Source organism: Symphalangus syndactylus, chromosome 13 (assembly GCF_028878055.3).
Source record: "Symphalangus syndactylus isolate Jambi chromosome 13, NHGRI_mSymSyn1-v2.1_pri, whole genome shotgun sequence".
Taxonomy (NCBI): domain Eukaryota; kingdom Metazoa; phylum Chordata; class Mammalia; order Primates; family Hylobatidae; genus Symphalangus; species Symphalangus syndactylus.
The window spans coordinates 31,235,805-31,248,438 of record NC_072435.2 but is presented as its reverse complement, the minus strand read 5'-3'; the positions used below and the strand labels follow the sequence as shown (position 1 = coordinate 31,248,438).

At 52.8% G+C, this 12,634-nt stretch overlaps 1 protein-coding gene across 13 annotated transcripts in view; it reads right to left on the bottom strand.

Moving 5' to 3' along the window:
- ZC3H4 (zinc finger CCCH-type containing 4) overlaps window positions 1-12,634 on the bottom strand; it is a 49,995-nt gene that overhangs the window by 5,577 nt on the left and 31,784 nt on the right. For all 13 annotated transcript variants that reach the window (XM_063615778.1, XM_055237484.2, XM_055237490.2 and 10 more), the window contains 4 exons: window positions 11,744-11,855; window positions 11,076-11,185; window positions 2,559-2,920; window positions 1,984-2,327 (listed from right to left, as the gene is read on the bottom strand). In XM_063615778.1, coding sequence (XP_063471848.1) covers window positions 1,984-2,327; window positions 2,559-2,920; window positions 11,076-11,185; window positions 11,744-11,855 — 928 coding nt within the window. The remainder of the gene's footprint in view (window positions 1-1,983; window positions 2,328-2,558; window positions 2,921-11,075; window positions 11,186-11,743; window positions 11,856-12,634) is intronic.

The window sequence follows — 12,634 nt, the reverse complement described above, 5'->3', positions numbered from 1 at the left end:
GAAACACCGTGCATCTCATAGTGAACTCGATCGTGTTCAACACTAAAAGCCAGGAAAAGAGAATGAAACGGGCCAAAGTGCTGCTCTGGCCACAGGTCAACAGCGGCTCCAGAGTGCCTCCCTTCCCGCTCCACAGCATTAGGGGGTGTCTCAGGAAGCATGGGGCCTCCACCTCCTGCAGCGTGGGCACTGGCACCAGCCACCTCACCCCACACACTACCCCAGTGCCTGAGCCAAGAGCTGTGGGCAGCAGCACAGGCTGACGTGGGGACGCAGCAGGCATAGAGGGGAGGGCAGGCTCGGTGACATGTCCTGCATGTTGCATGTGTGACACATGTGAGCATGGGAGACAGCGAGTCACTGAGACGGGGGGGGGCGGTTGTCCCCACTCTGCAGTGATGGAAATGTTCTAGATCTGCAGGGCAACATGTGGCTGCCTAAATCCTCCTGGGGCAGCTGAGCATTTAAAACGTGGTGTCTAGAAAAGTGCACTTGTAACTTAGCTTACATTAATTTCAACTTCGTCAAGTGAACCTGATGGGCCAGCCCGCTCTATGACACATCCCAGTGCAGAGCTGGGACCCACTCTATGAACTAGACAGCCGAGGGTCCCCCTTCACACACAGTCTGTGCACACGCCAGAAACCACTGACCATACATGTTAGAGGGAGGATTTTATGAAATGGGATTACTCTAGAGACAACTACTGCTACCAATGTGACCGACTTCTGGTTCCCCGCCAGCAGAGCTTTTCCCATGCACCTTTCAGACACATTTGTTAAAGGGGGAGGAGGTGAGAACCCCAGTACCTCACCAAGGCAGCCTGTTTTTCTCGTCTTTCTAAAGCACCCACTCTCACCCAAGTATCTGCTCTCTCAGGTCCATGCACCACCTAAAGCCAAAGCCCACGTTCACATTTTGATCTCTAGCCTGGGCCTCTCCCTGACGCCCCTTAAACCACCCCCTCAAAATTTCCACGTGGCCGTCAGAGGGGCAGGCACCCTAGAGTGACTATGCCCCACATCCAGCGCCCCACCCTCAATGCCGCTCCTGCCCACCTTGCAAAACACACACGGCTCACACTGCCCCACGGCGCCGCGTGCAAACCTCGAAGCCCTGCCTTGCACTCCAGTGGCCGCCCTGCTGCCTCTACCCAGGGAAAGCCCCCAGCAGCTGCCACAGCAGCTCCCCCAGTTCAACACAGCGCCCCCACTCGCTGCCCTCGGAGGTCCCATCATTCCTCACGTTTTGAGTGCTGCTTCACTTCTCAGAGAGACTTTTGTGACTATCCCCACCGAGGCACTGAGCCTTCTGGCCCACTGCCACAGTACTGCACCTTTTCTTCTAACAATGGCCAATGCTGAAAGGAGCCAATTCCTCTACACGCTTGACACCTGCTTCATTCCACCAAGATGCAACTGAGCAAGGACAGTGGTGGCCTCTCGTGCCTGGCCCTCCTCCTCCAGAGGGCTGCACACCACATCTCCTATGGCTGCAGCAGTGTCATCTAAACCCCTCTGCTCACTGGACATTTGTTATCAATGCAAAAGGAAAAACAGGCAGGAAAACGGCTGGTAATGGGCACAGAACCCGCAGAGTCCTGGGATGGACACTGGTTGCTCCAAGCCGAGAACTGCCCGGAAAGAGATGGTTTTGGCCACTAACTGAGTCCTGATGGGCCCACCAGCCTCTCAGCCTCACACCCTTGAACACTCATCCCCCTAACTTCCCACGCTTCCGATTCCAGGCACAGCTTGCAAAATTAAAAAGAAATAACTTATATTGATAATACACAGAATACTCCTTTCTTCAACAGAATAATAAATCCTATGTCACTGAAAACATTCAACCATTAAATGGGACAGAGATGGAGTCATGCTTTCGAAGAGACTCGGACGAAGGAAGAAAAATCCCATCTCCCCGACTCTGCTCCACTGTGTAAAGCCTGCAGCCCCAGGCAGCCACACCTGGAGCCCCGCATACCTGCATCCCCCAGGAGTCCGGGCTCCATCTCCATGCCCTCCTGCTGCTGGTAGAAGTTTTCATAGAAGTTCTGGGCTGGCGGGATAGGGGGCATCATTCCAGAATGTGGGGAGTCTCCAGGGCCGTAGGGCATCATTGGAGGGCCACCAGGGCCCATGGGTGGGCCAGGATTCATGCCAGGGCCCATCGGCATGTCCGGGTGCATGTCCGGGTGCATGTCCGGATGCATGTCCGGGTGCATGTCGGGGTGCATGTCAGGATGCATTGGACCGCCCATTGGCCCTGGGGGTCCCATGTTGGGCCCAGGGCCCATTGGCCCTGGCGGTCCACCGGGTCCAGGGAACCTAGAAGGGGGAAAAGGTGCCTGTGAGGAAAGCTGCCGAGGAGGGCGGTGGCCACACCCCAGAGGAGAGGCAGAGGGCTGCAGAGCCCAAGGTCATGGGCCCCAGACCAGGACCCCCAGCAGCTGAGGAGAGAGGCAGGAATCTGCCCCAGCCAGGCCTGCCCTAACAAGAGGAGCCTGGCTGGGCCCAGGACAGCGCCCCCTGCCTGCCACGGGGGTCCAGGGCACTCACCTCACACCCAGCTTCTCAGCCAGCTGTCCCGTGGGCCGTACCACGATCTCAAACAAGGAGGGGATCTTCTTGTTGTACATGTCCTGCTGCTGCAGTTGCTGTGGGGACAGCGGCTCATGCACTGGCATGGGCATCTGAGGGGGCCCGGGTGGTGGGGGAGGGGGAGGGGGCGGGGGCGGGGGGCCACCCTGCATGGGCCTGCCATTGGGAGAGGTTGGAGCCTGCGGGCCAGGGGGCCGAGGAGGGGTGGGCAGGAGGCCCACACCAGGGGGTGGTTTGGGCAGGGGGTTGATGCCCTGCTTCTTCAGTTCCTCCACCTCCTTCTCGTCCTCGGCACCTGCTTCTGCATCATCGGCCAACATCTGCGGGTGAGAAAGAACAAAAGAAGGTGTGGACAGGGTCAAGATGGAAACGGACCTCTCCAGGTCTGAGAGCTGAAGTTTATGAGGAAAAGTCCATAATACAAGGACCTTGAGGTCTAAAGGCATAAAGCTAATGACCAAAATGGCTCTGTAACAAAAATCATCATCAGCCACCTCTCTGCTCCACTCTCGGGGATCAGATGGCGGGGGGGGGGGCGCGGGGGGGGCATTCCTGCTCTATGGCAAAATACATATAACAAAGCATACTGTTTAACCATTTAAAGTGAATGATTTGGCCAGGCGCAGGGACTCACATCTGTAATCCCAGCACTTTGGGAGGCCGAGGTAGGTGGATCACTTGAGGCCAGGAGTTCAAGACCAGTCTGGCCAACATGGCAAAACCCCGTCTCCACTAAAAATACAAAAATTAGCCAGGCATGGTAGTGCATGCCTGTAGTCTCAGCTACTCAGGAAGCTGAAGCAGGAGAATCACTTGAACATGAGAGGCAGATGCTGCAGTGAGCCAAGATCACACCACTGTACCCCAGCATGGACAACAGAGGAGACTCTGTCTCAAAAATAAATAAATAATGCCAGAGGTGTTGGCTCATGCTTGTAATCCCAGCACTTTGGCAGGCTGAGGCGGGCAGATCACCTGAGGTCAGGAGTTTGAGGCCAGCCTGGCCAACATGGTGAAACCCCGTCTCTACTAAAAATACAGAAAAATTAGCCGGGCATGGTGGTGGGCACCTGTAATCCCAGCTACTCAGGAGGCTGAGGCAGAAGAATCGCTTGAACCCGGGAGGCGGAGGTTCCAGTGAGCCGAGATCACGCCACTGCACTCCAGCCTGAGCCACAGAGCCAGACTCCATCTCAAAAAACAAAAACAAAAACAAAATAAAATGAACGATTCAGTGGCATTTGGCACGTTAACAATGTTATGTAACCACCACCTCTATATAGTTCTAGCACATTTTCATCACCCCCCAAAAGAGACCCTGTATGCACTAAGCAATCGCTCCCCACCCTCTACCCCCAGTCACCGGCAGCCACTCTGCTTTCTGTCTCTGCAGACCTGCCCCTGCTGGACAGCTCCTGCGAACAGACTCATGCGCTGTGTGCGATGGGTGCTTTCACTTAGCAAAATGCATCTATCTCCGACAATGCTACATCTATCAGTATGTCACCCTGTTTTTTATGGCTGAATCATATTCCACTGTCATGTTTGGATTTTAAGGGCCTCTGATCTCAACTCCTGACCATGACCCTCAGGGCCTAAGAGCAGGGGTGGGTGTCTGGGTATCTGACTGGGCAGCTTCCTGGCAGCTTCATTTCCTCCCACGATCCCGACTCCTCCACCCCTACCACCCAGCCTCATTTCAGTGCCATCAGAGGCCAAACTCTCCCCTACAGGGCCAGGACCAAGCTTCCCCCAGGTTTTTATTTTTCCCTTTATTCCCATGTGGCTCAACATCACTCAACTGTTGAGGTCCCTCATTAGATGTCAATTCATAGTGTCTGTCCAGTCTCCTGTATTCACTACTGGGGCACCAGGAGTTCTCTGCCAACACTGCCTATGCCTTGTCAAATTATTCAGTCATTCCCATGTTCATCCTGGCTCAACCTCCCCATCAACTCCACGAGGGCAGGACTGTTTCTTCCCTGCTATATCCCCAGGGCCCCCACGAGAACTGATACAGGGCAGATGCCCAATGAGTGAATGAGAAATGTCAAAATCTCAACTGGACTAGAATGTCTCATCAGTTAGGATTGCGTGCAGAAAAGTGAACACAGGAGGCCTGGCTGCTCTCCTTGGAAGGCCTGCTTGCAAGGCTAGGCCTCGGCTGGTGTCTGGGAAGCTGGATTTTGGAAGGGCTCCCAGCATTCACTGTCCAGTAAGAGGGGCTCACTGCATCTAAACTGTTTCTGCAACCAATGCAGTTTGTGCTGAACGCCTGCTTTGCCCCCTCAAATCTGGAATTTTGGTCCATGCCGGGCAGAGGCTGCCTAGGTGAGCGGCCCTAGTGAAAACCCTGGGCGCTGAGCAAGTCTCCTCGCAGACAGCATGCCACTCGCGCTGTCACAACTGGAGGAGGGCAGCGTGGCCCCTTTGAGTCCACAGGGAGAGGATGCGTCTGCTTCCTCCAGGCGCCCTCATGTACTGATTCCTGGGGCTGAGTTTGCCTGTGTCCCTTCACCGCAGTAACATCTTGGCCGTGAGTCCCCCAGCAAGTTGCTCTGGGTCATCTTGGGGACCCCAGCACAGATCCCTTAGTGGGTCCTAACATAGGGTCATCAGGATAAACTAGTCCTGCCCGTCTGCCCAGGAACAGCAAGGGGGACAGAAACAAGACCCCCTGGTGGGGGTTGTGCATTCGCAGTTTTCCCTTCTCCTAGCCATTAGCAATGGTATCTGGACCCTGGAACCCCAAGGTCCAACAAGAATGTGGATTCATGGGGGAGGGGTGGAAAATGACGCAGTGGAACCCCTCTGTCCTTCTGAGCCCTGCTATTCCAGGGGTGGTCAGCATGTGAACCAGCAGCGCAGGGGAACCTGTGGAGGCAGAATCCGCATTCTGCCCTTGGAGTGTGGGCAACGCCACCTGAGATAAGCCTTGCTGGGAGGGCCCAGAGCCTTGCGCCAGCTGCTTTCAGCACTGCCATGGGCTCACTTCCTCCTGGCCCAAGGGCCCTTCCTCAACTGTGTGTGGGGCCATAGCTTGCGCTGCATCTGCCACCCTGCATCTCCCTCCTCCTCCTCCTCTTCAGTCCCGACCGCCGCACATCCTGGGGCCGCTGGTGACACCTCCTCACGGAGCCTCTTGAACGTCTGCCTCGTGAATAGAGCCCAGCTAGAGTCCTGGGCTCCCACACTTGTTCTTCACGGCCTGATCCCTGCGTGTGTGCGTGCACACACACATGCACACACACACTTACACTCCCCATGTGTCATCAGCATCTGCCCAAGGACCCAACCCTGCCTCACCACCCCCAGTGCCTGGCACAAACAAGGCACAGAGATTTATTGAGTGAACAACTAAGCAAGGAATACAAACTAATGCACTCTGCCCTGCATTTCCTGGAATCGAGGCTGGGTCCAGCGCAGAGGAGAAAGGAGCTCAGGCCCTGAGTGGTTGACTCCACCATGGAGTCAACTGCAGAGTCAACCCAAACTGCCCATTGGTCCTGCCAGCACAGACCCTGTGGAGGGCACCTCTGTCCCCGGCCCCTCCACCAGCAAAGACACCAGCTGAGACAATTAGCACCCCGCTAGGTGCCAAAACCTCTCTAGCGAGGACAGACTATCAGTGATCAGAGTTTCCAACAGTCAGTCACCTTCTGCAAGCAATAAGTAACACTTGTAGAGATGCAGAGGCATGTGGGCTGAGCCCCATCAGGCCATGTGAATAAGCTCCAGGCCACTGGTCACCAAGCTGTTGCCCCAAACTGGAAACAACTCAAATGTCCTTCAATGGATGACTGGATAAACAAACACAGATCATCCGCTCAGTGGGACACTACACAGCAACAAATGGTAATGAACTGTTACTTGCAAGAACGGGTGAATCTCAAAGGCTTCATGCCAAGCGCAAGAAGCCAGACTCAACACATGCACACGTGTGCACACACACACATACACACACTCACACTCTTAAAGCCTGTTTACCCCATAATTCTATTTATATGATTTGCTTGAAAAAGCAAAACCAAAAGACAGACCCTGATCCACGACTGCCAGGCACTGGAGATGTGGGGTGGCATTTACTATAAAGGACACAGTGGAGATTCTGGGGTGACGGAATGGGTTTCCTAGATCCGTCTTGTGGGGTGGTGACATGACTCAATGTGTTTGTCAAAACTCATAGAACTAGGCCGAGCGCGGTGGCTCATGCCTGTAATCCCAGCACTTTGGGAGGCCAAGGTAGGTGGATTACAAGGTCAGGAGTTCAAGACCTGCCTGACCAAGATGGTGAAACCCTGTCTCTACTAAAAATAGAAAAAAATTAGATGGCCGGGCGCAATGGCTCACACCTGTAATCCCAACACTTTGGAAGGCCAAGCCGGGCGGATCACGAGATCAGGAGTTCGAGACCAACCTGACCAACATGGTGAAACCCCGTCTCTACTAAATATACAAAAATTAGCCGGGCGTGGTGGCACACACCTGTAATCTCAGCTACTCAGGAGGCTGAGGCAGGAGAATCGCTTGAACCTGGGAGGCGGAGATTGCAGTGAGCCAAGTTTGTACCACTGGACTCCAGCCTGGATGACAGAGCAAGACTCCGTCTCAAAAAAAAAAAAAAAATAGGCCGGGCGCGGTGGCTCACGCTTGTAATCCCAGCACTTTGGGAGGCCGTGGTGGGCGGATCACGAGGTCAGGAGATCGAGACCACGGTGAAACCCCGTCTCTACTAAAAATACAAAAAAAAATTAGCCGGGCGTGGTGGCAGGCGCCTGTAGTCCCAGCTACTCGGAGAGGCTGAGGCAGGAGAATGGCGTGAACCCAGGAGGCGGAGCTTGCAGTGAGCCGAGATTGCGCCACTGCACTCCAGCCTGGGCGACAGAGCGAGACTCCATCTCAAAAAAAAATAAAAAAATAAATAAATAAATAATAAATAAAAAAAAAATTAGCTGGGCGTGGTGGCGGGCCTCTGTAATCTCAGCTACTCAAGAGGCAGAGAATTGCTTGAACCTGGGAGGCAGAGGTTGCAGTGAGCCGACATTGCACCACTGTACTCCAGCCTGGACGACAGAGCGAGATTCTGTCTTGGAAAAAAAAAAAAAAAAAAATCACAGAACTATATATCAGGTGCGGTGGTTTATACCTGTAATCCCAGCACTCTGGGAGGCCTGCAGGTGGATCACGTGAGGTCAGGTGTTCAAGACCAGCCTGGCTAACATGGTGAAACCCCGTCTCTACTAAAAACACAAAAATTAGCCAGGCATGGCCGGACGTGGTGGCTCACACCTGTAATCCCGGCACTTCGGGAGGCCAAGGCAGGAGAATCGCTTGAACCCAGGAGGCAGAGGTTGCAGTGAGCAGAGACCATGCCACTGCACTCCAGTCTGGCAACAGAGTGAGACTCTGTCTCAAAAAAAAAAAAAAAAAAAAAAAAAAAAAAATTAGCCAGGCACAGTGGCGCACACCTGTAATCCCAGCACTTTGGGAGGCCGGGGCGGGTGGATCATCTGTCAAGGTGGGTGGATCAGGAATTCCAGACCAGCCTGGCCAACATGGTGAAACCCTGTCTCTACTAAAAATACAAAACTCAGCTGGGCATGGCGGCTGGCGCCTGTAATCCCAGCTACTCAGGAGGCTGAGACAGGAAATCACTTGAACCTGGGAAGCAGAGGTTGCAGTGAGCCGACATGGTGTCATTGCACTTCACCTGGGCGAAAGAGTGAAACTCCGTCTCAAAAACAAACAAACAAAACTTAGCCAGGTGTGGTGGTGGGCACCTGTAATCCCAGCTACTGTGGAGGCTGAGGCAGGAGAATCGCTTGAACCTGGAAGGCAGAGGTTGTGGTGAGCAGAGATCGTGCCATTGCACTCCAGCCTGGACAACAGCATGGTGAGCAGAGATCGTGCCATTGCACTCCAGCCTGGACAACAGCAAGACTCCATTTCATTTCCCCCTTTTTTTTTTTTTTTTTTTTTTGAGACGGAGTCTCGCTCTTGTTACCCAGGAGGCTGGAGTGCAATGGCACGATCTTGGCTCACCACAACGACCGCCTCCCGGGTTCAAGCAATTCTCCTGCCTCACCCTCTCAAGTAGCTGGGATTACAGGCATGCACCACCTTGCCTGGCTAATTCTGTATTTTTAGTAGACATGGGGTTTCCCCATGTTGGTCAGGCTGGTCTTGAATTCCCAATCTCAGGTGATCCGTCCACCTCAGCCTCCCAGAGTGGAGGGATTACAGGAGTGAGCCACTGCGCCTGGCCAGACGCCACTTCAAAAAAGAAAAAAAAATCAATTTCACCTGTTTCTTTTTACTTTTTTTTTTAATGTGGCTACTGGAAAACTTTAAATGAACGATGTGATTCTGTGGTGCTCCTGTGGGCAGCACTGGCCTGAAGCACAAACTTGGAGCCTCCAGCAGGGGGCAGTCCTCAGTCAGAGATCAGTGAGTCCTCCCAAGTAGACGTGAGGCCTGACTGGCCACTGCATCCCCTGTCAAACAGCTCAGACTCTAGGTATGTACCGATTACATAACCCTGGGGCAGGCCAGGTGCGGTGGCTCACACCTGTAATCCCAGCAATTTGGGAGGCCAAGGTGGACGGATCACAAGGTCAGTAGTTTGAGACCAGCCTGGCCAACATGGTGAAAGCCTGTCTCTACTGAAAATAGCTGGGCACAGTGGCGCGCGCCTGTAGTCCCAGCTACTCAGGAGGCTGAGGCAGGAGAATCGCTTGAACCCGGGAGGTAGAGGTTGCAAGGAGCCGAGATTGTGCCACACTCCAGCCTGGGTGACAGAGTGAGACTCTGCATCAAAAAACAAAACAAAACAAAAAAACCCTAGGGCAGCAGGCTCCCCAGAGGGACTTGCCTTTTCCTACAGGCGCCCTGCCAACGAGGAATGGACATTCTCCTATGTCTGCTTGCATGGGGCTTCCCCTGCACCCCTCACAGGGGTGCCCCTGTCACCAGTTAACAAGACAGTCACTGACAGATGGACTCTGGAAGCTGGCAGATGTGCTGATGCCTTGATCCTTTCCACTGTCAAAAAAAATAGCCAATCTCCTAGAACCTCCTGTAAACTAGAAGGCAGGAAAGCTTCATTTGAAAGGACAGCTGTTCCCGTACCCACTCACTCCCCAGATGAATCGGGAAACTCAGGACTGATATTTGGGTATTTAACCCTAACCCAAGGTCCTCAGCCTGACTCCTGAGGGAGGACAACTGATGCCAGGGGTTGTCATTTCAAATGTCACCTGGCTAGTGGGGAAGCCCTGACACCTCCCCCAAGGGAGCCTTCCCCTTTAGAGACCCCTCTATTTCTATTAGAAATAGAAAATAGAGACTTCCCTCTATTTTCTCTAATGCATAATGGGAGCCCTGAGAGTTGCAAAGAAACGTTTGACTTTTCCACCAAAATACAATCCTTGCCTCTTCTTTGTGTATCTCTGGTTTTTTGTGATCTTTCTTGGAGATGGGGTCTTGCTCTGTTACCCAGGCTAGAGTGCAGTGGCATGATCATGGCTCACTGCAGCCTCAATCTCCTGGACTCAACAGATTCTCCCACCTCAGCCTCTCGAGTAGCTGGGACCACAGGCATGTGCCACAGTACCTGGCTAATTTTTTTTTTTTTTTTTTTTGAGACACAGTCTCACTCTGTTGCACAGGCTGGATGGAATGCAGTGGCGTCATCTTGGCTCACTGCAACCTCTGCCTCCTGAGTAGCTGGGACTACAAGCATGTGCCACCACAATTAGCTAATTTTTATATTTTTAGTAGCGATGGGGTTTTGCCATGTTGGCCAGGCAGGTCTTGAGAACCTGGCCTCCCGTGATCTGCCCGCCTCAGACTCCCACAGTGCTGAGATTATAAGCGTGAGCCACCACACTCGGTTAAGTTTTTTGTAATTTTTTTTTTTAAGAGATGGGGTTTTGCCATGTTGCCCTAAGCTCAAGTAATCTGCCTGCCTTGGCCTCCCAAAGTGCTGGGATTATAGGTATGAACCACTGCACCCAGCCCAGCCAATTTTTTTTTATTTTTAGTAGAAACAACGTCTCACTACATGCCCAGGCTGGTCTCGAACTCCTGAGCTCAAGTGATCCTCCTGCCTCGGCCTCCCAAAGTGCTGGGGTTACAGGTGATTCGTGTATCTTTGTGTATTGTGGGCTCTCTCTAAATGACACCTAAGAGATCACGATTCATGCTTGGAGGCGCATCAGGCAGTATTCCTTTCACTTGCTCATGCCCCCGGGGAAACAGCAAAAGCCTGTCCTGGCCTAAGACAAGACACGTGTGACCACCTCAACTCCCTGCAGAAGAGGACACAGTGCCCAAGTCCTCCTTAGAATGGCCCAATTCCAGATCGACCAAACTGGGCACTGCAGAGGCTGGACAGGCAGGCCATAGCACTGAGGCCATGGAGTGCACATGTCCCAGTTCCTGTAGCTGTGGGCCCCGTTACCCTCTGGACATTACCTTATCCAAGAGCTCCCTCGTCTCTTCAGTCAGAGGGTCGTGGGAAAACATGCAGTCGTCACCATTGATGCAGTTCCCAGTGGTGTGGTACAGCTTACACGGGAAATCACGTTCACGGCAAATTAAGGTAAATGCTTCATCTCACAGAACGCCCCCCTCCCCCACCGCAGACCCAAGGCAGAATCCAACTCCCTTTGTTTTGGAGATGAGAAATCTGAGCCCAGAGAGGTGAGGCGATGTGCTAAGGGCTGCTCAGTGGGTTGGCAGGAAACCCATGGAGAGACCCTGGCACTCCAGACTGCAGGGCACTTCCAGCCCCACTACACTGGCTGGGGGCTGCGTCCTCAGATGGTCAACCAGACTAGGGAAGTTAAACGACTTGCCCAAGGTATAAAACCACCTGGAAGAATCTCAGCCAATGGTATGGGCCAGTCTTGAGAGCCTACATAAACAGAACACGCTCCACGTGCGTCTCAGTTTACTCCCTGGAAGGATGGGAAAGGCAGACCCCTCTGAGGGCGGACATGAGTGTTAAATGAGATGGAGACTCACAGAAAGCTCTTGGCACAGAGAGAAAGCACAGTGAAGGAATATCAGCTGTTACTACCATCAAGGAGCAGAGAAGTTCTGCGCCCTCATTCAGACCAGATGCTGACACTGAAGGATATCGTGCATATAGGGGCAGTTCTCAGCTCTGGCACAAAATCCAGTGATGTAAAACTTGCACAGTTCTCGCTTCTTTGGGAGTTCAATGTCATGGCTAAAATTACAGTGGTCTCCCTAGAAGAGAAGCAACGAAAACATAAGGTGGTGGCGTGAGAAGCTCTTGCTTACTTCTGTCTGCAAAGGGAAGAAATACTCTGTCACTGCTGGTGCATGGAGGGTCCAATGACAGACACAAATCCCCCTTAGGAAAGGAAGACAGGTCTAGGAAGGACAGGTCCCAAAGGCTGTTGGAACTAATTTTTTTTATATTTTTTTGCAAAGACAGGGTCTCACTATGTTGCCCAGGCTGGTCTCAAACTCCTGGGTTCAAGTGATCCTCCCACTTTGGCCTCCCAAAGTGCTGGGATTATAGCCATGAGCCACCAAGCCTGGGTACTTCCTCAATTTAAAGAAAAGCCTTTTGTCCATTCTTCTTTCTCCCAGCCCTTGGATGTGATGCTTGGAGGCACAGCAGCCACCGTGTAACCATGAGGACAAAAGCCACATGTTTAAAGATGGCAGAATAGTAAGCAGGAATGAGCCTAGGTCCTCCAGGGTGCCCCGACCACTGCGCTGCCAGCTACTGCCCACCCAGCTCCAGACTCCTGGTTCTGAGAGACAAATGTCTATGTGTTGAAGCCAATTTTGTTAAGTTTTCCTTTATTTCCAGTTGAACATAATCTCAGCAACGTAATACCTAGGTGAGATCCAGGATTGTGTTCTCCATTCCTCATCACTCAGTCCTCAGGAATCACTCACCGTAACTGTGAACTCAAGAGAGAAGCTCATCTGTTCCCCTAACTCTTATGAATGCCTATTCATTTGTCTGATTTATTTATTTTTGAGACAGAGTC